Genomic DNA, 27056 nt, shown 5'->3' with positions numbered 1-27056 from the left:
ATCTCTTAAACAAACATTAAATAATCTCACCATCCAATCCACCATAACTGTACCTCCTTTTTTCAGACATTCTGCATGACATCCATCCAACCCAGGTGCCTTACTTGCCCTCATCATCTTAACAGTTGCCTTCACTTCATCTTTCCTTATTTCTCCTCAATTTTCCTCACTCATCACGGTCATTTTCTTAGTGCTTCTTATTGCAACTACATTTCCCTCCCTATCCTCCTTCACATTTAGCAACTCCCTAAAATACTCTGCCCACCTTCCTCTCACTGCCTTCTCTTCCGTTATCATCTCTACATCTGCACCTTTTACCTTTTCTTCTCAATTTCATTTGCCTCCTCTTCCTCTTAATTTCCTTCCAAAACATTTTTATTACTTTCAAAATTTTCTGTCATACTCTTACCCCATTTCACATCTGCTATCCTCTTTGCCTCCTTTATCTTATGCTTTACTTCTCTTTTCTTTACTTTGTACCTCTCATATGATTCCCTTGTCCTACTTTGTAACCAATCTATGAAAGCTTGCTTCTTCTCTTCTACACCCTTCTTTGCTTCCTCATCCCACCACTCACTACCCTTCCTTCTATTTCCTCCAGCCCTCCTTGTTCCACACGCCATCTTTGCATACCTTATGACTCCCTCTTTGAACCATCCCCATTTCTCCTCCACTCGTGGTTCTACTCTATCCTTTTGTCCTTTTCCTCTTTCTCCACCTATCCTCCATTCTCAACTTACCTTCCACCAAAAAATGATCTGATATTCCCCCACTTTCTCCCCTTTGAACATGTATATCCTTAATTCTTCCTGCTATACTCCTGGTTACCACTATATAGTCCATTAACGCTCTTTCTACCACCCTTCCATCCATCACCCTCTCCCATATTTTTATGCTTGATTTTCTTCCTAAACACTGTATTTGCTATCATCAACTCGCTTTCGAGACACATCTGCACCATCAACTCTCCACTACGATTTTTTCCTGGAACTCCACACTTCCCAATCACTTCGTCCATTGGTTCATTTCCTACCTTAGCATTGGTATTGGGAGACCTTAAGGTCTCCCAATACCATTACGTTGGCATTTCTCTCTAATCCCTCTATGTATCCAAAAAGCCTTCATTTCCTCTACACATTTTTTCACTACCAGGCACACATGCACTTGCAAAAACCCACATCTCCCTTCCCAGTTTCACCTTCATCCACATTAACCTTGAAGAAACTTCCTTCCACTCTGCCACACGTTTACCTATCTCTTCACTTACTAGTATAACCACCCCTTCTCTCCCTCGTCCTTTCTTCACTCCTGAGAACATCCCAACTACAATCCCAAACTCACACTCGTCCCTCCCTTTCAACTTAGTTTCACTTGTGGCGTCCTGCGGCAAATGCAGGATACGAAGTTACATACGAAAGAAAGGAAAATACCGCATGACGCAAATTCTGTAGAAATGGCATTTGTATACCTACGAAGTTTGTTTCATAAATCGATATGTTATTAAAAACTCCTGTTTACTCACGTACAAGTGTGTTATTGTGTTAAATACTGAAAATGTGTGTACCCGTTGCTATGTTTGTTTGGGCCCGTGTCGCTGTGATCGGATGGAAATAATTGTTGTAAGTTTATTGTTTCTAATTCTTTATTTAAAATTTGAACGCTACAAATTCTTAATGCTCTTAAATAGAAAGGATTAAACTAAGTGTTGCTTCGGGCCTCTAATTTAAGAGCATTAAGAATTTGTAGCGTTCAAAATTTAAATAAAGAATTAGAAACAATAAAATTACAACTGAGCAAACTAGGTTATCCAAATTGGTTGTTGACAAAAGCTCTTAGCAAGGCAAAAATCAGCCATTATAAGAACTCTTCCCAAACAAAGAACCAGCACAATTGGGACAATACTTGTATAAAGATCCCATACAACCATTTATTGGACGAAGCTTCTAAAATGTTACCACAAGATAAAATTAAATTGGTCTTCAACTATCCTAATAACATTTTTCATAAAGTAGTAAACATACATCATAAACCCAAATCAGATAATAACCCTGGAGTATATAAACTACCTTGTAAAGATTGTAATGAGGTCTACTGGGGTCAAACTGGTAGGGACCTCAATACCAGAGTAAAAGAGCACAAAAACTCTGTCAGGTATGCACAAAACAACTCCGCGGTCTTCCTCCATACATCAACAAAGGATCACCGCATAGATTGGAACAAACCAGAAATAATTTATAAATCCAATTGTAGCTTTAGGAGAAAGATAGTCAAATCTTTCCTCATTAAACACTTGCCAAATTTCAATACATCAAAAGGGCAATGGTCACCTGATTGTATAACAACTTATGCTGTGAATAAATTATTACCATTCCCGAATCCGCCCCACCTCGGACATGTGACTTGAGCCACCTCCCCTTGTTCCCACTTTGTATCTCTCTCACTGTATATATTCTTGTACATCTTACCTTGTATGTATCTGCTGAAGAGGACCACAGTAGTGGTCGAAATATACATTTCGTCTGTTTCTTTTGCTGTGTTTCTCCGACAGTGGGTAATTTAAAACATTTTACTAAATGTGCTACTACATTTTCGTCTTGTTATTTATATATATATATATATATATATATATATATATATATATATATATATATGTGTGTGTGTGTGTGTTTGTGTGTGTGTTGTGTGTGTGTTTGTGTGTGTGTGTATGTGTGTGTGTGTGCATGTGTGTGTGTGTGTGTGTGTGTGTGTGTGTGTGCGTGCGCGCGCGTGTATGTGTTTGTATTCATCTTTCACCTTGGTCTTTGGATCACGTGCTGGACTCGTGATCGACAGCTATTTCCCTCCCGGAAGAGAGCTCAGAGCTCGTATGACCGACCTATGGGTAATGTTGTGACCTTATACGCACACACACACACACCCAACTCCCTGCCCACGAGAGTTGGAGTAACGACTCGAAACGCAGCGATACTGAAATTATTTCAGCCCTAGGCACGATTCGAACCCGGACCGCCGTAGTGACAGTCGGGGACTACCAACCGCGCCACCGAGTCGTGTGTGTGTGTGTGTGTGTGTGTGTGTGTGTGTGTGTGTGTGTGTGTGTGTGTGTTTACCTAGTTGTATGTACGTAGTTGTATTTTGCGGGAACGGGTGCTACGCTCGTGGTGTCCCGCTTTTGTATCTCGCAGTGTCTAGTTTGCTCTAACTCATGAATGGATTTTGCACACACTATTTCGTTGTCCAGTTTGTTCCAAGTGTCCACCACACTATGTGGAAAACTGTTTTTCTTCAGATCTCTTCTGTAGCTATGTTTTTTTGTTTTCTTTCCATGCCCTCTTGTGCTTCTCTTATCCGAGTTTAACAAGTCCTCTCTATCGAGTATTTCTGTGCCCTTCATGATTCTGTAGATGGTCAGTAGGTCACCTCTCTTCTTTGCTCCAGAGTCGGTAACTCCAGTCTAGCCAATCTCTCCTCATATAATAAGTTTGCAAGTGCAGGTGCCATTTTTGTTGCTGCTCTCTGGATTCTTTCTATTTTCTTTATATTCTTTTTGGTACTGGGTACAATGTCGCCTTATTAGTGTGACCAATATATATATATATTTTTTTATAATTTCTTCGTCCAAATATGTAAATGCCACCTTTATTGATCTTAGCAAGTTGTAGGATTCTCCGACAATTTTGTTTATCTGTTTATCTGTTTATCATAGGACAAGTCTTTGAGATAATTACACCCAAATCTTTTTCGGATTTCTCCTTCTTTACCTCCTTGGTTCCAATTTTATATTGTCCTGATATTCTATTTTTGCTTTTTCCAAACTCCATTATGCTACACTTGTTAATATTGAAGTCCACTTCCCATTTCTGACTCCAGTTCCATACTTTATTCAGGTCTTCCTGCAGTGATTCACAATCCTTTTCAGTTTTTACTTTCCTTAACAGTTTGGTGTCTTCTGCAAAGAAGATCATGTAACATTTCACATCATCATCCATGTCATTCACATAAATAGCAAACATTATTGGAGCCAATATAGATCCTTGCGGTACTCCACTGATCACCTCTTTCCAATCTGAATATTTTCCTCTGAGCACTACTCTCATCTTTCTACCAATCAAGAAGTCCTCCATACATTTTATTAGGTTCCCTTGTATCCCTCCTATATATTCCATTTTTTTTTTTTTTTATAATTTTTATGTGGTACTTTGTCAAAAGCTTATTGTAAGTACAGGAAGGCAGATTCAGCCCATCCATTCCTTTCTTGCACTATGTCTATTAATCTTGAGTAGAACATATAAAGTTTGTTGTACATGATCTTCCTTGTCTGAACCCAAATTGTCTTGGGTTTATTATATTATTATCTTCCAGGTGTTTTACCCATCTATTCTTGATGATTTTCTCACAAATTTTGGCAATAGTGCTTGTTAGTGAGACTGGCCTGTAGTTAGTTGATTCTCCCTTATTTCCTCCTTTATATATTGGTACAATGTTAGCATTTTTCCAAGTGAGCAGCTTATTATGTTATGTATTTTGTCCGTTAGTTCTTCTTTGCATTCTTTTAGAATCCAATTTGCAATTCCATCCGGGCCATGTGATTTCCTGACGTCAAGGTTTGATAGATGTTCCAATATTTCTTTTTGTGTTATTGTTATTTCGCTCATGGTGGGAGATCGCCTTTCATTACCTTCGTCCCGATATTATGCTTTCTCGTGAATACATATTTGAAGTGATTATTCATGACTTCGGACCATTTCTAATTCTTCTGTGTATTCTATATTTCCTTGGCGTAGTTTCACCATTTCCTGTTTGTTTTTAAGTTTACCATTCACGTATCGATAGAATAGCTTGGGTTGCTCTTTGCATTTGTCTATAATATCCTTTTTATGATTTTTTTTCCTCTCCTCTCACTTTAACATACTCATTTCTCTAGTTTATGTAAACTTGCCATTTTCCAGTTTTTTTTCTTATCTTTTCTCCATCTTTTCCATGCTCTGTCCCTTCTATCTTTTGCCTCATTGCATCTTTTGTTGAACCAGCATTTAATGTACACTCTCTAGCTTCTGTCTTGGTACGTGCCTATTCACCCCTTCATTGTAATTATCCATCAAGATATCCCATTTCTTTTCCACTTTTGTCTCTTCCATGTAAAAATTATTCCTAGTTTGCATTCTGGAAGAATTTCTTTAGTTTTGCAAAGTCCGTTTTGTAGTACATAAATTTTCCTTTCCTATACTTTTAATTTTTCTCCATGTATATTTCTTCCTTTAGTTTAGTCTCAATGAGTTTATGGTCACTCTTTCCAATTGGTGTCTTCTACTGGATTTTATCCGCAATTTCAGGTTCTGTTGTAAATATTAAATCTAGTTTCGACGGCTCCTCGTTATTCCTGTATCTGGTGTTTTCACTGACCCACTGAGTCATTGTATATCCCATGGTCATGTCCAGTAGTACATTACCCCACAAGTCTTCTCCTCTCACTGTCATGTTCTCCCAACAAATTTTGCAATTGAAGTCCCCCATAATTACCAGATTACCCCCTCCCATTAGTATCTAATTCAATGATTGCCTTGTATCTTCTAGCATTTTTTATGTTCGTTCTCTTTCCAAACGTTCGTTTTTGGGGGCACATAGGTCACCACAAACTTTCTACTTTTCACGTTCTTGTCTTCGACTTTTATCATGATCAGTTCTACATTACCTTTGCCCTCTGCAGTTTTTGTCACATTCCAGTTTTTCTTAGCCAAGAACATGATTCCTCCTCCCTGTTTCTTGTCTCTGTTTTTAATCCAGTAATTGTATAGTCCATGTCCAACATCGATGGATGGTATTTCACCCTTTAATTTAGTCTCCACAATTCCTATTATGTCAGGTTTTTCTTCTAACAGGTAATCATTAAGTTCATTCAGTCCTGAGATTAATCCGTCGATGTTAGTATAGGCTACTTTCAATTTTCCTCTTTCTCCATTTTTTATTTATTTATTTATTTATTTATTTTTTTGTTTTTGCTTCGCCCATTCTGATGTACCATTTTCTTAGTCTCATGTCAATTACTCTCCAATAGAATTCCTTGCTTTCGGTCTCCGTTCTCTTCGCGTTTTTTTCCCCTTAGCTTCGTCTTTAAGTGTCTTCTCTTTTTCTAATTCCTCAACACTCATTTCTCTTTTTATCATATCTTAATGTACTTTTCACTCCTTGCCAATTTGCCTACTTTTTCAAATATGTCTTCTACTACCATTTGTGATCTTAGTTTTATCTTTAGTGGTCGATTTCTATCCTTAGAATAGTGACCAATTCTATATGCATCGTCTACGTCTTTCCTTGAATCTTGGGCTCCATCCTGAATTTCTTTTAGGATCGCTATTGCTGTCTCTTTTTCTTCTTTTTCTCTCATGTGTGTGTGTGTGTGTGTGTGTGTGTACATATTTATTCTGTGTGTATGTGTATTTACCTAGTTTTCTTAGTTGTATCACACGGTAAGGGTAGCTACGCATGTGGTGTCCCGTCTCTATCTTGCAGTTTCTAAATTGTTCTTAAATTTGTGTATGTTTTTTTGCACATACTATCATTTTGTCCAGCTTGTTACATACATCCAGCACTCTGTGGGGAAAGCTGTTCCTTTTCAGGTCTCTTCTATAACTGTCCTTTTTGGGCTTCCTTCCATGTCCTCTTGTATTTCTCATATCCCAATTTAGTAAGTCTGCTCTATCAAGGACTTCCATACCTCTTATGATCCTATAGATAGTCAACAAGTCTCCTCTTTATCTTCTTTGTTCCAGGTATCGGTAACTCAAGTTTTGACCATCTCTCTTCGTATGACAGTTCTGTAAGTGTTGGGGGCATCTTCGTAGTTGCTCTTTGGATTATTTCAATCTTCCTTATATTCTTTTTGGTACTGGGTGACCATAGTGTCGCTGCGTACTCCAGTCTTGGTCTTATCAATGTGACTAATATTTTATTCACCATTTCTTCATATAAGTAAGTAAATGTCACTTTTATTGATCTCAGCAAGTTGTAGGTTTCTTCGACAATTTTGTTTATTTGTTTATCAGGGGACATGTCCTTTGTGATGATTACTCCAAGGTCTTTTTCAAATCCCACTTTCTTTACTTCCTTTTCACTTATTTTATATTGTCCTCATATCCTGGTTTTACTTTTTCCAAATTCCATTATACTACATTTCTTAATGCTGAAGTCCACTTCCCACTTCTGACTACATTCCCAAATTTTGTTCATATCACTCTGCAGCGACTCACAGTCTATCTCACTGTTCATTTTTCTCAACAATTTTGCGTCATCAGCAAAGAAGCTCATGTAATTGCTCACATCCTCATTCATGTCATTCACATAAATAGCAAACATTATTGGAGCCAGTACTGATCCTTGTGGAACTCTACTAATCACCTGTTCCCAAGTAGAACCTTTATTTCTGAGCAATATTCTCATTTTTCTTCCATGCAAGAAACCCTCCATCCATTCTAGTAGTTTACCTTGTATCCTTCCTATGGTTTCCAGTTTTCTTAATAGTTTTTCGTGAGGGACTTTATCAAAATCTTTTTGTAAATCCAGTAAAGCACAATCAGTCTATCCGCCTCTTTCCTGTATTATATCTAATAGTCTTGAGTAAAAACAGATCAGAGTTGTGGCACATGATCTTTCCTGTCTAAATTCAAACTGTCTCGGGTTTAGTATGGTGTTCTCCAGATGTTTTGTCCATCCATTTTTATAACTTTTTCACAAATTATGGTTACGGTACTTGTAAGGGAAACAGGTCTGTAATTTTTTTAGTCTTCCTTTTTTCCTCCTTTATATATTGATACGATGTTGCCCTTTTTCCAGTCTTCTGGTATCCCTCCTATAGTTTTCAGTTTTCCTAATAGTTTTCTATGAGGCTCTTTATCAAAAGCTTTTTGTAAACACAATTAGCCCATCTGTCCCTTTCCTGTAATATATCTAGTAGCACTGAGTAAAGACAGATCAAATTTGTTGTACATTATCTTTCCTTTTTAAATCCGAATTGTCTCGGATTTAGTATATTGTTCTCCTCCGTGTGTTTTATCCATCTACTTTTTATAACTTTTTCATAAATTTTGGCTACCGTGCTTGTAAGGGAAACCGGCCTGTCATTTGTTGGGTCTTCCTTGTTTCTTCCTTTATAAATTGGTACAATGTCAGCATTTTTCCAGTCTTCTGGGTATTTTTCCTTCCTTGAGTGAGCAACTTATTATGTTATATATTTTGTCTATTAGTTCTTCTTTACATTTTTTTAATATCCAGTTTGCTATTTCACCTAGACCGTGCGATTTCCTGACATCAAGGTTCATTATTTGGTCCATTATATCTTTCCGTGTTGCTATCATTTCCCTGATGAGGGGGAATTTCACTTCTCTTCTTTTATCCCGATGCTGTACATTTTCTCTAGTGAAAACCGACTTGAAGTGTTTGCTCATGACTTCAGCCATTTCTGTATCTTCTGTGTATTCCATATTCCCTTGGCGTAGTTTCACTTTTTTTATTATACCATTTACATATCTATACAATACTTTTGGCTGATCCATACATTTTTCTATTATGTTTTTTTCATATTTTTCCCCGTGTATTTTTACATATTCGTTCCTTTGATTAATATATATTTGCCTTTTTTTTTTTCTTTTTTGCCTTTTCTCAATCTTTTCCAAGCTTTATCTCTTCTATATATCGTTTCGTTGCACCTTCTGTTAAACCAGCACTTAATATACACCTTTTCCTGTTTTTGCTTTGGGACATTTATCCACTCCTTCTTTATATATTTTCATCAGAATTATTCATTTTTCTTCCACTTGTGTTTCTTCACTGTAGAATTTTTCCCAGCTTGCTTTAAGAAATTTTTTCCTAAGTTTCTCAAAGTCCGTTTTACTATACATCACTCTTACTTTTGCTGTTTCTCATTTCTCTCTATATTTTTCCCCTGTAGTTCTAATTCGAGTAGTATATGGTCACTCTTCGCAATTGGTGTCTTGTATTAAATTTTGTCCACAATATCAGGTTCTGACACAAATAATAAATCTAATCTCAACGGTTCTTCATTATTTTTAAATCTAGTGTTTCCTTTTAACCATCATTGTATGTTTTATAGTCATGTCGAGTAATACATTTCCCCATTGATCCTCTCCCTTTCACTGTCATCTCTTCCCAACATATTTCTTTGCAATTGAAATTTCCCATAAGTACCGTGTTACTTCCATCCTTCAGCATCTCGTTTAATGAAAGTCTCGTATCATCTAACATTTTGGAATGTGTGTTTATGCATGCATATATGTATGCATATTTGTGTGTTTGTGTGTGTGTGTGTGTGTGTGTGTGTGTGTGTGTGTGTGTGTGTGTGTGTGTGTGTTAAAAGCCTTATGTATCACTTTACCAAGGGATTTTCTAGTCATATGACATTGACTTCATACAGGTTAAAACTCATGAGCACCTGTCATATCTCAGCACTTTGGATGAAGGCTCTTTTCTGATCCCAGAAACGCTGTTCATGTTGAAGACCAAGCAGAGATACATTGCCTCAACATCATTACCTGACAGCTGAAGTTATTTTACCCCCACCTCTTCATTATCTAGTGACACTATGTTCATGAAAGAAGCTCATATTAATTGAATGAATCCTATGTTTTCATTCTTATGGACAAACGATCCGATGTTATTCGAAACAGTGTATTTAGTATCTAAAAATTATTTATGATGATTATATGCATTATTTCTTATTTCTTCTTTTAGTTTACTTGGACGTGGACCACTGTGTAAGCCCTTTCGTGACATTTACGTTCACGACTTCTGACGTGAATTACAACCGTAGATGGAATATTCGTGTCTCACAAATCTGCTGCGACCAGGAATCACTCGGTGAGACACATTTCATGGTTACATTGTTTTAATAAAGCTAAGTAAAGTAATTGTAATAATCATCTGCACGGAAAATGTTTTTCACCATCTGTACGGTCATTAATCATATTTCATGTAAGTAAATTGTACTATCTAAACTACTCTGCATGTGCTAGATATGAATTGATTTTCTTAAACTACACAAAAGAGCAGCAAAAAGTTCCTGGCTACTCTCCTGAAACAAACAAATTAATAAATAAACATACAAATGAAAAATTAATCTTTCTTTATTCTAATGGACTCTCCCCCTATAAGGGGCAGCAGCCAGACAAGGCATCCAGCCACCCAAACTAAATCTACTCCCATTCACCACCCATTAGTTTCCCTCTCATCTTATCCCCTTATTCCCGGGTCAAAAGCAATGCAACAAGACACAGCACATCCAAAGCATGGCCAGCCACTTCATTTACACGGCGATCTTCCCTCCTCGTCTTCTCATGCGAAAAATAAAGAGGACGGAGAGAAATTGTTTTGGGCTGAGTCAAATTATCATCCATCCACAACCATTCTCTATTCACATCTATCCCCTGCCTTCTCCCTTTCCTGCTCCATTCCACTCCAGCTTAAAACCCCCTTCACTGCATTAATTCATGCCTCTTTCGTTCGTCCCCTCAAGTTCACTCCACCCGCCTTTGCTTTCCACACTGCTATATTTTCCTCATTCTTTTCATCAGCACTATTTGCCTACTCCCTTTCTACCCTCCCCTTTCCTCTCCTCACTTCCTTATTTCTCATACTATCCGACCTTGTAACCCCCACCGTACTCAGACACTTCATCTCAAACATATTTAAATCTCTCTTTTCTGTCTCTCTTTGATTCCAAGTCTTCGCCCCTTACAGTGTCGTATGCACAATGACTCTATAGTATATTCTTTGCATCAATTCCTAGATACTTATTTCTCATGACACTTTTCATTCCTCCAAGACATTCAGTTACTTTGCTCATTCTACAGATTACCTCCCCCAATCCTCCATTTCCTGTTACTTCCTACAACATCTCTTCTCTAAGACATCTCCAGTTTACTGCCACCCCACCCCTTCTACATCTCATCTCTTTGTTTTTACCTACATTTACTTTCAACTTCTTACTATCACATGCCTTCCTAAATTCCGTCACCAACTGCCTTAGACCCTCCTCTAATTCTGCCACAAGCGCAGTGTCAGCAGTAAACAACTGACCTCCCACCTTCAGGGGCGTATGGTGGTTTCTGTCATTGGGTGTGCTGAACAGTGATTCTGCCCATAACTAACGTATATAGCTACCGGTGTGTGTGTGCGTGCGCACGCGCGTATATATATATATATGTATATATATATATATATATATATATATATATATATATATATATATATATATATATATATATTTATATATATATGAACAGCACTGAATGGGTCCCAGTGAATAGAGTTACATTTTAACAACCACAATGCACTTTAATTCTAAGCCATTAACAACGGGAGACCCGAGGGAGGCTAACATGCAGAAATTGAAATGCGGTACTACCAAGGACTCAAACCCGGCTAGCGCATGACAAGTGTTGTAGTGACTAACCCATTGCGCCATCAAGAGAGATATAAGTTGAGCGCAACTTTTCTTATATATTTGTGTGCTCGAGTTACATACACATACACGAATTTTTGCGTTCAATCCATCTCCACTATGGTAGTACAACTGATAAGTATACGAACGCGGGAAAGTATTTGAACAACACTGAATGGGTCCCAGTGAATATATAAGAAAAGTTGTGCTCAACTTATATCTCTCTTGATGGCGCAATGGGTTGGTCACTACAGAACTTGTCATGCGCTAGCCGGGTTCGAGTACTTGGCAGTACCGCATTTCACTTTCTGCATGTTAGCCTCCCTCGGATCTCCCGTTGTTGATGGCTTAGAATTAAAGTGCAGTGTGTGTGTGTGTGTGTGTGTGTGTGTGTGTGTGTGTGTGTGTGTGTGGTGTGTGTGTGTGTGTGTGTGTGTGTGGTGTGTGTGTGTGTGTGTGTGCAGTTAAATTTCTATATTCATATTGTTAGTTGGAAAATAAAGCAAGTTATATGTGTAAGTTTAAAATAATGAAATTTATTGATTTTGATTAGCTTACCTAGATTACACAATAGAATGGTTGACATGTATGATTAATTATGATTTAACTATATTCTTTATCTTTGGGATATAAACTTTTTTATGACTTCTTCACAGAAAGAGTCAAGGTCAGAGTTCCATTAGTTTCATTCGTCAACAGCGTCCGTGACTTAAGTTGCACTCAATCTTTATTTCTGATTGAGTGAGTTGATAACATTTGGTTTCATAATAATTAGTATAAGTCCAAATAATGAATGACAAAGATACTTTATACCTTCTAGGCAGAATAAAATTTCAACATCAAAAACGAACTCGGGCAGTGTGCATTTGTTGATCCGCACACCTAAACCCTATATTTTCAACAGTCTCCCCTCACACTCCAGCATACGTGATGTGCCAAATATTGACACAGTTAGTCATTTGGTGTGTAGTGTTTCTACAGAACATTTATAGCTCAAAATATTATAACAGGGCTAAAAACAATAAGACCAATATTGTTTTCCACTTACTGCTGAATGTACCCCCTGTCCACTTTCCTCCATTCTCTCTAACCATCTCTAATCCCCTGCCCATCACTTTCACATTTACTTCCCGTACCACCCTATCCATGTACACGTTAAACAGTCATGATGATATGACACAGCCCTGACACGCCCACCCTCATTTTCACCTCAGACTACTCACTTTCACCATTTTCAAAAATAACACAAGCTCTACTACTCTTGTGAAAGATGTTGACTACCCTAAAAAAATTTCCCCATCCCAAATATCTGCAATACCTCCCGCAAGACCTTCCTGCCTACTGTGTTACACGCCTTCTCCAAATCCATAAAGCCTCAAAACACATCCATAACTTTTGCCACAAATTTCTCGTGGATTTGCCTTACCACAAAAAATTACCCATGCTCATTCTCCCTTTTGTAAACCAACACTTCTCCTTACCAATTAATCTTTCTGTTCCTCACTATATCCCATTCAATTAACACCCATATTAATGCCCAAATAAGCTCAACAAACTGATGCCTCTAAATTATTACATTAGTATTTGTCCCCTTTTTCTTTGCAAAGCAGAATTATACAGGCACTACTCCAGCCTCCGGCAAACTTTTCTCCCTTAGGCTCACCTTGAATAACATCACTAGGCAATCCACTTTAACCTTACCTCCCCTTGTCAGGCACTCTTCGTGTCACCAATTAAAACTAGGTGCCTTACAAACCTTCTTCACGTTCAATTCTCCTTCTACCTCAATTTTTCTATCTCTTTCATTTTCCTCTCCCATCACTGTGATTTCTCTAGCTCCTCCCACTGCTACAACCAATCCCTTCTTAACCTCCTTCACATTCAACAACTCTCTAAAACACTAACTTCCCCTTACTGCCTTCATTTCCATTAACATCTGTCCATTTGCACCTTTTACCTTTTCCTCTTTTCGATTTTTTTGTCATACTCCCACCCCCATTTTACATCTGTTCTCCTCTTTACTCTGCTTACCATGAGCTTTGCTTCTCCTCTCTTTTTTCTTGTTCGTCTCATATGCTTCCTGAATCCTACCTTGCAGCCAATCCACATATGTTCGGTTCCTCTCTTCTACTACTGCTTTCACCTCCTCATGCCACCACTCACTACCCTTCAGTCTATTCCCTCCTATCCTCTTCGTTCCACTTGCTCTCTTTGCACACTTTGTCACTTACTCCTTGAAAGAAACCCCTTCCTCTTCTAATCCTACCTCGACTCACATTTTTTCTTTTTCACCTCATTCAAATTGTTTACTGTAAACACCTCTCTACCTTTCACCCTTTTCCTTCTCCATTTATCCTCCACTCTTAATTTCCTTCTATCAGAAAAACAACTTGACACTCCCGTACTCTCTACCATAACATATCCCTTTGGATACCACTACATAGTCCATTATTCCCTTTTCAACCACCCTTCTATCCACCACCCTATCCCATGCATACTTATGCTTAGCTCTCTTCTTAAACACTGTGTTTGCCACCATCAATTCCCTCTTTAGACACATCTCCAATATCAACGTTTCACTATGATTTTTATCTGGCACCCCTACTACTCCATCTATTAGCTTACCCCGTACTTTAGCATTGATATCCCCAACTTCATTACATTGACATTCCTCTGAAAACTCTTATATAGCACCTATTTAGATTTATACAAAATGCCTCCCTTTCCTCCTCACTTTTCTCAGTACTAGGTCCATATGCACGTGCAAAAATCCATATCTTCCATCTCAGTTTCACCTTCGCATACATTAACCTTGAAGATACTTCCCTCCACGTGCTTTCCTATCTTCTTACCAGGAGAGCTACTCCTCTCCTCCTTCGCTCCTCATTACTACCGACATTCTCACAAACTCAAAATTGTCCCGTCTCTGTATCCGGCCATATCTAATTTGGTCTTAAATTCTTGTATTGTTTTTGCACACACAATTGTTTTGTCTAGTATGTTCCATACATCCACCACTCTGTGGGGAAAGCTGTTTTTTCAGGTCTCTTCTATATCTGTCTTTTTGAAATTCCTTCCATGTCCTCTTGTGTTTCTCTTATCCCAATTTAGGAAGTCATCTCTATCAAGGACTTCCACACCTCTCATAATTCTGTAGATGGTCAACAAGTCACTTCTTTCTCTTCTTTGTTCCAGAGTAGGTAAATCTATTTTTGACAATCTTTCTTCATATGACATTTTTGATAGTGTTGGGGCCATCTTCGTAGTTGCTCTCTGTATTCTCTCAATCTTTCTTATATTATTTTTAGTACTGGGTGACCATAGTGTCGCTGCATACTCCAATTTTGGTCTTATCAGTGTGACTAGTATTTTCTTTATTATTTCTTCATTCAAAAGTAAATAAAAAACACTTTTATTGATCTTAGCAAGTTATAGGTTTCTCCGACAATTTTATTTGTTTGTCAGGGGACACCTTTTGTGATGATCACTCGCAGGTCTTTCTCAAATCACACTTTTTTTTTTACTTCCTTTTCACCAATTTTATAGTGTCCTGGTATCCTTTTTTTTTTTTTTTTTTTCTTCAAAATTCCGTTATGCTACATTTCCCACTTCATACTCCATTCCCAGATAATGTTCAGATCTCTCTGCAGCGAGTCATAGTCCGTTTCAGTACTCAGTTTCTTTAACAATTTTGCATCATCTGCAAAGAAGCTCATGTAACATTCCACCGCCTCGTCCATGCCATTCACATAGATAGCAAACATTATTGGAGCTAGTACTGATCCTTGTGGAACTCCGCTAATTACTTCTTCCCAAGTAGAACTCTTATCTCTGAACACTACTCTCATTTTTCATTCATGCAAAAAACCTTCCATCCATTTTAATAGTATACCTTATATCCCTCCTATGGTTTCTAGTTTTCTTAACAGTTTATTGTAAGGGACTTTATCAAAAGCTTTTTGTAGATCTAGGAATGCACAATCAGCCCATCAATCCTTTTCTTGCATTATGTCTAGTAGTCTCGAGTAAAATCAGGTCAAATTTGTGGTACATGATCTTCCTTGTCTAAATCCAAATTGTCTTGGACTTAATATATTGTTCTCCTCCATATGTTTTACCCATCTACTTTTTATGCAATATCAGCATTTTTCCAGTCTTCTGGTATTTTTCCTTCTTTGAGTGAGCAACTTATTATGTTATATATTTTGTCTATTAGTTCTTTACATTCTCTTAAAATCTAGTTTGCGATTCCATCTGGGCCGTGCGATTTCCTGACATTAAGGTTCATTATCTGATCCATTATTTCTTTCTGTGTCACTATTATTTCCCTCATGGCGAGGGGGGGGGGGTCACTTCTTTCCCTTCATCGCGATGTTGTACATTTTCTCTATTGAAAGCCGACTTGAAGTGTTTGCTCATGACTTCACCCGTTTCTATATGTTCTGTGTATTCCGATTTTCCTTGGCATAGTTTCACTATTTCCTGTTTATTTTTTACATACATACATGGATACATTCATATACCAAAGGCTTTTACCCCCTTACACGGGAGGTGGCCAAAAGACAAAGGCATAGAAACAACTCCCACCCATTCCATCCCCTACATACTCCACTCCCCTCTACCCTCTTCCCTCCCCCTTATCTTGGCACCTCCTGGTTTATTTTTTATCTAACTATTTGTATATCAATAGAATAAATTTGGCTGATCCTTACATTTTTCTATTATGTCTTTTTCATATATATTTTTTCTTCCCTGTGTATTTTTACATGTTCGTTCCTTTGATTAATATATATTTGCCACTTTCTATTTTTTTCTCTCCATCTTTTCCAATTTTTACCATTTCTGTCTTTCTGAATTCTCTTGGCGTAGTTTCACTTTTCACTTTTTCCTGTTTGTTTCTTATTTACCAATTATATATTTATAGAATAGTTTTGGCTGATCCTCACATTATTCTATTATGTCTTTTTCATATTTTCTTTTTTCTTCCTTGTGTATTTTTACATATTCGTTAATTTGATTAATATATATTTGCCACTTTCTAGGTTTTTTCGCCTTTTCTCAATCTTTTCCAAACTCTATCTCTGCCTTTCGCTTCGCTGCACCTTCTATTAAACCAGCACTTAATGTACACCTTTTCCTGTTTTTGCTTTGGAACATATTTATCAATTCCTTCTTTGTAGATTTTCATCAGAATCATAAATTTTTCTTCCACTTGTGTTTTTTTATTGTAGAAATTTTCCCAGTTCACTTTAAAAAAAAAATTCCCAAGATTCTCAGTTTGTTTCACTATACACCAATCTTGCTTTTCCGTGTTTCTTATTTTTCTTTATATATATATATATATATATATATATATATACACACATATATATATATATATATATATATATATATATATATATATATATATATATATATACAAGCACACACACACACACACATATATATATATATATATATATATATATATATATATATATATTCCCTCCTTTAGTTCTAATTCGAACAGCATGTGGTCACTCTTCGCAATTGGTGTCTTGTATTCAATTTTGTTTACTATTTCAGGTTCTGATGTAAATGATATATCTAGTCTTGACGGTTGTTCATTATTTCTAAATTTAGTGTTTTCTTTTTCCCATTGTGTCATTGTATGTTCCATAGACTTGTCAAGTAATAAATTTCGCCATTGATCCTCTACACCTTTCATTGTCATCTCTTCCCAACGTATTTCTTTACAATTAAAATCACCCATGAGTACCGCTTTATTTCCATCCTTCAGCATCTAATCCAATGAAGTTCCCGTATCCTCTAATATTTTGGAATGATCTCTTTCTCTCCAAGACCTTGTTTTTGGGGGCATATAAATCATTGCATACTTTTTGCTTTTCATGTCACTATATTCAACTCTTATTGGGATCATCTCTACCTTGTTCTCTCCATATGTAACTTTAGTCACATTTAAGTTTTTCTTAACCAAGAACATGACTCCTCCACCTTGCGTGTCCTCCCTATTTCTAAGCCAGTGATTGTATAATCCATGTTCAACACTTTTATATTGTTGGACCGCCTAATTTAGTCTCCACAATTCCCATTATGTCTGGTTTTGCTTCTGATAGGTAATCATTTAGTTTGTTTAATACTGAGATTAATCCATCTATGTTGGAAAAGCCTAATTTTAATTTTCTGTTCCCTCCATCTCGTTCTCTGAACCTTTCGTTTTTTTTTCCCGAATATATTTTTTTTTCAGTCTCATATCTAACACGCTCTAATAAAACTGCGTTGTCTCAGTCTCAGTTGTTTTCTATTTTTTTCTTTTTTAGCTTCGTTTCTTAATGTCTTAATTTTTTCTCTTTCCTCTTCATTCATGGTTCTTTTTATATAAAAAATACATTGTTCATTTCTAGCTAATTTTCCTAATCTTGCTAAGATTTTTAACACTGCCATTTGTGACCTTAATTTGATTTTTAGTGGTCAATTTTCCCCTTTTCCTTCTGCATATTTACCCATTCCGTGCACTTCTCCTATTTCCTTTTCTGTTTCTTGCCAATTCTTTGTCCTCTTTATCTCTCAGGTATCAATTTGGGTTATGTTTTTCCTTTAGACCATATATTACTACACACATTTTTGTCTACTGTATCTTTGACTAGATTTTATTTTTCATTAATTACCTTATTGACAGCATCTTCGGCCTTCTCCTGCATTTGTTGATGAACCATTTCTTTAAAAATAACTTTATTTTCTTTGCCTTTTCTCCAGTCAATCCTGAACTGTTGCAAATCGTCTTCTCTACGCTTTTTTCCGCTTCCACGGCCATTGCTTTTATCCGTTCATCCACCTCTTTCCTTATGGTCTCGATATTTGTGTTTTTATTATTTTTTAATCTCTCATCTCCACATTTTAACTTGGTCAGTTCTTTGTTTTAGTGCACTTATCTCTTCTTTTATTTCAGTGTTTACTTTTTTTTAGTCACTTTCTTGTTTAAGTCTTTATTCGTCTTCCATAGATTACAAAGGATTACAAAGGCGGAGCATGCCGACAGGAGACCTTTTGATCCATATCTAGGTCGGATGCAAAAAAAAAAAAAAAGATCGATAGTTCCCCGCTTCCATTATATGTTCATATTTCTCATGCCCCTCTATATGTCTATAACTCTACTAAAAAATTTCTGTTGTACCCACTAAATCCAGAGAAATAACCCTCATAACTATTATCAAGAAGAAACCTTTTCGTGCCTCTCGGTGATCTGAAACCTATGTTTACATTTTGCTCCGCCCTTGCGCCGGTAGATGGCTCTGGGTACATGTTTATATTGTAACGTGACGGATGGCCATCTTGGGGTTTCTCTGGCCTGTCATCGTTTTCTTCTGTTTTACTTCAGTTACACACTATTTACGTTGTAAATTAACCATTCCGGGTATCCACGAGCACTCTCCTTCCCATATATCACACCCTAGGTATTCTGTAATTTTATCACTGTTAAGCCGTTTCATTTTTAAGGTATTTCAGGAGCTCCAATTTATGTCTGTTGTCACTATGACGAATGACGTGCTAGAACTTGGGTGTTAGGTGAGCTAGGATAAGGAGTGAAGCAGAACGGTGTGAAATCAAGGGGGTTAAAGAGTGAAGAAGAATGGTGTGAAACCAAGGGGAATTAAAGAATGAAGTAAAAGTAACTGCAAGAACGGGATTTCTACAGAAATCAAGTAAGTGATCGACAATTTCCTACATCCATATATCTGCAATACCTTCCACAGCAGAGAAAGTAGGAAGTACAAAAAGCGCTAGTGAAAACAAATACTCTAAAGCTACAACTGACCTAATTAAAAGAAGAAGGACTATGCACATTAAAAGCAGGAGATACGAAATAGAGTAGAACTAAAGAAACTTATCAACAAAAGGCGAGGATAAGAGAAAAGAAAGAGAAACATGGTGAAATAGAGTGAGTGCAGAGATGCTTTAGGAAGACAGCAAATGATATGTTTGAAAGGTTGAAGTGGAGAGATAATTAAATGCAGAGATAGAATGTTAAAAAAAAAAATAGAAGAATTTTACAAAGAGATTTACTCATCGAAGACGGTAGTTAAGTCAGTAAATTCACCTGCAGACATCACTACTGTACCAGAAATTACAAAAGAAAAGAAGTCTTTTCGTGTAGGTACACACACACACACACACACACACACACACACACACACACACACACACACACACACACACACACACACACACACGCTCACGCACACACACACACACGAACACACACACACACACACACACACACACACACACACACACACACACACACACACACACACACACACACAGCGAAGTGACAGCGAAGTTTGGAACTCTAGGAAAAATTCAAGTTTCATCGATCTCAACAACGAGGGAGTACCTTTGTTGTATTATTAGGGAAGGGAAAACTCGTGGTGTAGTGGGAAGGTGAAGAAAAAGGAAAAAGAGAGGGATTACTGAGAAAAGTGGAAGGAAATGGGGAAGGGGACGAACGGGCCCCGGGTGTTAGGAGGTGCAGAACACAGACGAGGAAGAACAAGGAAGCAGAAGCGTCAAAAGCAGAAATATAGATAATAGGAACTCAAAGGAAAGAGAAGATAACTGCTTTTATGGATTTAATGAGGGAGGAGGTGATAGCCTCCCCCGACTAGTAAATCTAGAGGAGAGAAAAAAAAAAAAAAAAAAAAAAAAACGAAGCATAGGAGGTTAGGTTTAACCGATTAACACTAGTTACCCAAAGAGTTGATAAACTGGAAGAACTAAAGAAGGAGAATCAAAACCTAACTAAAGAAATAGAAGAATTAAAAAGACAGTTAAAATAAATAAAAGATGAGAATGAGGAATTAAAGAATGATAATAAAGAGAATAAAGAGTCGATAGCAAAAGAAGCACAGGGTTGGAGAAAAGGCCAAGAGAACAACAAAATTGTACCTAGAGACATAGTGACACAACAGATGAAAGAACAAAATAAGGACACAGTTATTAAAGTGATGAGAGAAAAGGAAAATATAGTAAGAGACTTAGCAGACAAAAAGAAATGTATAATTGTATTAGGGGTGGAAGAGAAGAAGGAAAAGGTAAACAAAATATGTTAGAAGATACAAGGATAACACTAAATAAGATAATGGAAGATAGAGGAAGAATATTTATAATGAGTGACTTTAATTGCAAAGAAATCTGCTGGGAAGAGATGACAGTAAAGGGTGGAGACGACCTATGGGGAAATGTAAAACTTGATATAATTATAGAACATACAATGACCCAATGGATACAAGAGAATACTAGGTATAGAAATGAGGAAGAGCCATCGAGACTGGACCTAATAATCACATCAGAACCCGAAATAGTGGACAAGATTGAATATAAGACACTAATAAGTAAAAGTGACCACATATTGGTTGAACTGGAACTAAATGAGGAGAAATACACGAGAAAAACGAACAATATAGAAAGGGAAGATTGATGTATGAAAAAATGACAAAATAAGATAATTCTTTCAAAAAACAGACTGAGAAAGGAGGAAACAACAGTAGAAGAGAAATGGAATATTTTGACAAAAAATTATAAAGGAGTGGAAAAGTATGTTCCAAGACAAAAACAAGAAAAAGAATATGTAAAGTGTTGGTACAACAAAAGATGTAGGGAGTTAAAAGACAAAAGGGATAAAGCTTGGATAAAATGGAAAAAAAGACAAAAGACCTGAAAAATGGAAAATATATACTAGTTATAGAAATGAATATGTACAAGTGTGCAGAGAAGAAAAGAGAAAATACGAAAAAGATGCCATAGAAAAATGTAAAGATCAACCAAAACTATTTTACAGATTTGTAAACAACAAACTGAAAAACAAACAAGAATTAGAGAAACTACGACAAGGAGGAGTTGAATACACAGAGGAAATAGAAATGGCAGAAATTATGAACAAGCATTATATGTGTTTACGAGGGAGAATATACGACTTAGAGATGTCGAGTGGGAGGAGAAAGTCCCCCCTATGAAATAGATAGAAGTAACAAGGAAAGAAATAATGAATCACTTGAGTAATCTCGATGTCAGAAAATCGCATGGACCAGATGAAATGGCAAACTGGATTTTGAGAGAATGCAGGAATGAACTAACAGACATAGTCTAATAAGCAGTTCATTGAAAGAAGGAAAAGTTCCAGAAGATTGGAAAAGGGCAAATATAGTACCAATATATAAAGGGGGAACAAGGAAGACCCTACTAACTATATACCGGTCACTCCTACAAGTACAATAGTTAAAATTTGAGAAACAATGATCAAAATTAATTGTGTAAGGCATTTGGTATAAACAAAGTACTACATCCAAGGCAATTTGGATTTAGACAAGGACGATCATGCGTCACAAATTTAATGTGTTTCTATTCAAGGCTAATACAAGAAAGAGATGGATGGGCTGATTGTGCATTTCTAGACCTGAAAGAAGCTTTTGATAAGGTGCCACATAAGAAGTTGCTTAAGAATTTAGAAAGTGGAAGAGGAATGCAGGACAAACTGCTGAAGTGGGTGGAAGACTTCTTGCATGAATGAAAAATGAGAGTGGTGATAAGAGACAAACACTCTAATTGGGATGAAGTGATAAGTGGAGTTCTACAAGGAAAAATTCTGGCCCAATAATGTTTGATTTATATATTATTGATATGTATAAAGGAATTGAAAGTTATATGAGCTTCTTTGCGGACGATGCAAACTTGTTGAAAAAAGTGAACATTGTAGAAGATAGTGAGTCGCTACAGAGTGATCTCAATAAAGTATGGAAGTGGAGTAGGAAGTGGGAGATGAAATTCAATATTAAGAAGTGTAGTATAATGGAATTTAAAGAAAAAGAATAGTGGTATCATATACATTGGGAGAGGAAGAAATTAAAAAGAGTAGAAAATAAGAAGGATCTGGGAATCATTATTATGAATAATATGTTCCCTGAGAAACATATAAAAAAAATTGGAGAAACTTATAATTTAATAAGAACAATCAAAGTGGCATTTACATACCTGGACGAAGAAATGATGAAGAAACTACTGGTCACTTTGATAAGACCAAGATTGGAGTATGCAGCAACGACGTGGTCACCAAGTACAAAAAATATATATATATATAACAAAATTTAAAAGAATACAAAAAGCAATTACAAAATTGGCACCAACACTCTCAGAACTATCGTATGAAGAGAGACTACCAAAACTTGAGATACAGATATTGGAACAAAGAAGAGAGAGAGGAGACTTGATAACTATCTATAGAATCATGAAAGGCATAGAAACTATTGATAGAGAGGATCTAATAAAATGGGATGGTAAAAATACAAGAGGACACGGAAAGAAAATCAAGAAAGACTGTTATAGAAGAGACCTAAAAAAGAACAGCTTACCCCATAGACGTTTGGGACAAGATAGATGAGAATGTGGTGTGTGCAAAAACGATACACGAATTTAAAAACTGTCTAGATAAAAGGAGATATGAGGACGGGATCCCACGAGCATAGCTCACCTTCCCGTTAAATACAACTAGGTAAATACAACTAGGTAAGTACAAAGAAGGAAAAATACCAGAAGAAAGGAAAAATGCTGAGATCGTACCAATTTATAAAGGAGGAAATAAGGAAGATAAAAAAAATTACAGACTGGTTTCCCTTACAAGTACGGTAGCTAAAATTTGTGAAAAAGTTATAGAAAGTAAATGGATAAACATCTGGAGAACAATATCCTAAATTGGAGTACGCAGCAAAACTATGGTCAGCCAGTACTAAAAAGAATATAAGGAACATTGAGAAAATCCAGAGAGCAAGTACAAAGATGGTGTTGTGGTTAGGTTCGGACAAGCCAGGGAAATGAAACTCACAATAACACTAAGGCACAGAAGATTGAATGAATACTAGGCTCGGAGGTCACGGACGAGGCCTCGAAGAGGGAAAGTCCGGAGTGAGGGCCTCTTCAAGGGTCGTGGGCTGAGAGCAAAGGGCCACAGGAGGGAAGGTCCAGGCTGAGGGCCTTCAAGTGTCGTGGGCTTAATGCAAAGGGTCACTTGAAGCTTGGAGATATTGTGCCCGAGGCGACTTGCTGGAGAGAACTGTGTCCGAGGCGACTTGCTGGAGAGAACTGGCTGTCTCGGTGTGTGTGTGTATGTGTGTGTGTGTGTGTGTGTGTGTGTGTATTTTCGAGACAGCCAGACACCACCCTACGGCAGTGAGCTCAGAGCTCATTATTAGCAGATCTCTGGGTAGGTCTGAGACCACTCACACTCCACACACCGGGAATGCAAGGTCACAACTCCTTGACTAACGTCCCGTACCTACTCGCTGCTAGGTGAACAGGGGCTACACGTGAAAGGAGACAAACCCAACTTGTCTCCGCCCGGCCGGGGAATCGAACCCCGGTTCTCCGGCTTGTGAGGCCAGTGCCTTACCAATCCGCCACCGGGCCGTGTGTGTGTGTGTGTGTGTGTGTGTGTGTGTGTGTGTGTGTGTGTGTGATTTGGGAGTTTTAGGCTCCCATGGGCTTTGGTTGTGAGCCCGTTTGGTGGGTGATTTGACTTATGAGTGTGTGTGGGCCCAACCACACACGCGTGTGTGTGTTTAATTTGGGAGTTAAGGCTCCCACGGGCTTTGGGTGTGAGCCCGTTTGGTGGGTGATTGTGCATACGAGTGTGTGTGGGCCCAGCCACACACACTCATACATTCACAAGATGTGCACACGCATCAGAATGCGCATGCACATCTTCGTGAATGCACCCTTCTCAATATAGCTGAATTGGATGGTAAGTGGTGACATCTTCGTGAATATAATATAAGAAAAGGGGAGGGGGGTGATCCGATGTATGAGTGTGTGTGACCTTGGCCACACACACTCATACATACATTGGACGTGCATACGCATGCAATATGCGTATGCACATCACCATGAATACACCCTTCCTGACAATAAGCATATATAAGTTGAAAGAAGGGGGGGGGGGTGATTCAATGTATGAGCGTGGGTGGCCTTGGTCACACACACTCATACATACATTAGATGTGCATACGTATGCAATATACGTATGCACATCGCTATGAATTCACCCTTCCGAACAGAGACATGTATATATAATTAAAGGGGGGGGCTGACACTCCACCAGCCGACGCAGTTCGTAATCGCTAAGGTGGCGGCATAGGCGACGCACAAGACCCTCAGATGTTGTCGGAGGCCCTCTCCTCAGAAAAGCAGTTGCGGGGCAATGCTTGAGGTAGTGGTTCAGGGTGGCTTCGGGGTGGCGGCAGTGACTGCATCTTCTTTCCTCAGGAGTGGAGTTGATCTTTATTTCCCAGAAACAACGGTCCTCCAGCCGCAGACGGAAGAGCAGAGTTTCCACTTTTCTTGGTGTGGAGCGAGGAAGTACAAGGGGCTCATAGTCTGTGACTGCCCTGTACCACCTCGCCCTCTCTGACACCTCTGCCTCCAGTCTGTGCTGAAGGAACCGTTGTACCTGGTTAAGAGCCCTGGTGCGTAGACGCAACTGATTTCTGCTGAGAGGGACGACAACATCGACTTCAGGTCTTTTGCGCGCCGCTTCTGCTGCGGCGTCGGCTAACTCATTACCTGGGACGCCTACGTGGCTTGGCACCCAGTTGAGCGTAACACTCCTGCCTTGCTGATGCAGCTTCAGCAGGAGTGCTAGGATGGAGGTCAGTAGGCGTACATTGTCGCTGGGCTGTATCGATTCTAAACTGCCTAGCAAGGACTGTGAATCCGTGTGGATCACCACAGGACCAGCTCGAGATATTAGAGCATGCTCTAACGCTCCTTGGACCGCTATGGCCTCAGCTTGGAGAGTGGACGCATGGTCAGATACTCTCCTGCCGTAGGTCAAACCATCCGTCACAAAAGCAGATCCCGCACTGCGAGGCCTGTTGGGGTCTACGGAGCCATCCGTGTAATAGACCGCCGTTCCAGGTCTCGACAGTGCGCGGACGCCTTGTAGGGCCTGCGCTCGTACTCTCTCCTGGTCACATAACTTCTTCTTATTGGGAAGCTTTGTGACAACGAAAGTTGCAGGTATCGACAGCCATGGTGGTGGGGGCTCGAACTTTGGATGTGGAGAGTCCCTACTTTTCTCAAGGAGAGTGCTGGTGAGCTTGAAGGAGTCCAGGATCCCTGCCGCCTGTGCCAGCCAGGTATCGGAGTGGATAAAAGTACCCAACCGTCCCAGAGCTGTCACAAGGCTCTGACTCAGCTCAGTTATCCTGGGGCTCTGGACCAACTTGGCAAGAAAGTCGACCTCCAGCCTTCTGACCCGTGATGTTAATGAAGGCAACGAAGCCTCCATTCGGAGGTTAACGATCTTAGTCCAAGGTTGAGCTCCTAGGATAATCCTTGCTGCGGCATTTTGGCAAGGCTCCAGGTCTTCAAGCTTGGCAGTCGCCACATTTATGAGAGCTGGGGCAGCGTAGTCCACCAGACTGCGGACTGCGTGCACATAGAATGTGCGAAGGACCCGATGCGTGGCACCGAGTGCCTTCCCCGTCATTGCTCTCATAACTGTGGTTCTTGCCTTCAGTCTCTCCTTGAGATAGGTAAGTTCCCTCTGAAAGGTGAGCCTCTCATCAATCCAGACCCCCAGGTACTGATACTGGTGAACCCAGTCCAGCCTAAGGTCCTGGATGGTGAGGTGCTTCCCTTCTATCCTGAGTTTCAGTGCCATAGCTTTCGACTTTGTAGGGGAGATCTTTAACCCCAACCTGCTACATTCCGTCGCCACAGTGCTTAAACAGCGTTGGGCCCTGTTGAAGCACTGCCGTTTCCCAGTAATTAAGAGCGCAATGTCATCTGCATAGCAGATGACCTTGCACCCCTGTGGTAGAGGTAGTTCCAGAATGTTGGAGACGAGCACATTGAACAGAGTGGGGCTGAGAACCCCCCCCTGTGGAGTGCCATTCTCCAACATTCTGGCCTCTGATATGTGACCTTGAAAGCGTACTTTCGCAGACCGGTGACTGAGATAGTCAGCAATCCAAGAAAGCAGCTTGCCTTTTACGCCCTTGCGAGCAAGGGTGTCTAATATCACAAGTGGACTGGCCAGCTCAAACGCCTTTTCCAAATCCAAAAGGACCACAATGGACGGTGTTCCACTGACAACATTGAGGAGTGTTGCTATACTGTTTCCTGTGCCAGTGCCCTTGCAGTAAGCATGGATATGCTCATGCAATGGGCCCAGTTTCCACAGAAGCCTGTTTAGCACCATCCTTTCCGCTGTCTTTCCCATGCAGCTTGTCAGGCTGATGGGGCGGTAAGCACTTGGTTCCTTTGGCTTTGGAATTGGCGTTATGATTGCCGTCTTCCAGGCTGTTGGTAGCTTGCCAGTCCTCCAAGACGCGTTTATCACCCTTAGAAGTGCCTCGTCACCCGCTGGTCCAAGGTGGGCCAGCATGGAGTAGGTGATGAGGTCCTCTCCAGGTGCCGTGTCTGAGCTGGTCTTGTGCGTGACCCGTAGCTCCTGAAGCGTAAAGCTAGCGTCAGTATCATCCGTTCGACTCACCATGTCCTCAACACCATGGCGCCTCACTCCTTGGAGGTCCTGCAATGTGTCTTGAACACA

General features: G+C 38.9%; 1 protein-coding gene across 1 annotated transcript in view; it reads left to right on the top strand.

The window, feature by feature from the left end:
* The window catches only part of LOC143027310 (uncharacterized), a 64079-nt gene that overhangs the window by 12111 nt on the left and 24912 nt on the right, over positions 1-27056 (top strand). The window contains exon 4 of the mRNA XM_076188580.1: positions 9745-9870. Coding sequence (XP_076044695.1) covers positions 9745-9870 — 126 coding nt within the window. The remainder of the gene's footprint in view (positions 1-9744; positions 9871-27056) is intronic.

The sequence above is a fragment of the Oratosquilla oratoria genome, chromosome 8 (genome assembly GCF_046742065.1).
Source record: "Oratosquilla oratoria isolate Oo_2021 chromosome 8, ASM4674206v1, whole genome shotgun sequence".
Taxonomy (NCBI): domain Eukaryota; kingdom Metazoa; phylum Arthropoda; class Malacostraca; order Stomatopoda; family Squillidae; genus Oratosquilla; species Oratosquilla oratoria.
Note: the sequence above shows the minus strand (reverse complement) of the source record. Positions and strands in the feature narration are given on the sequence as shown.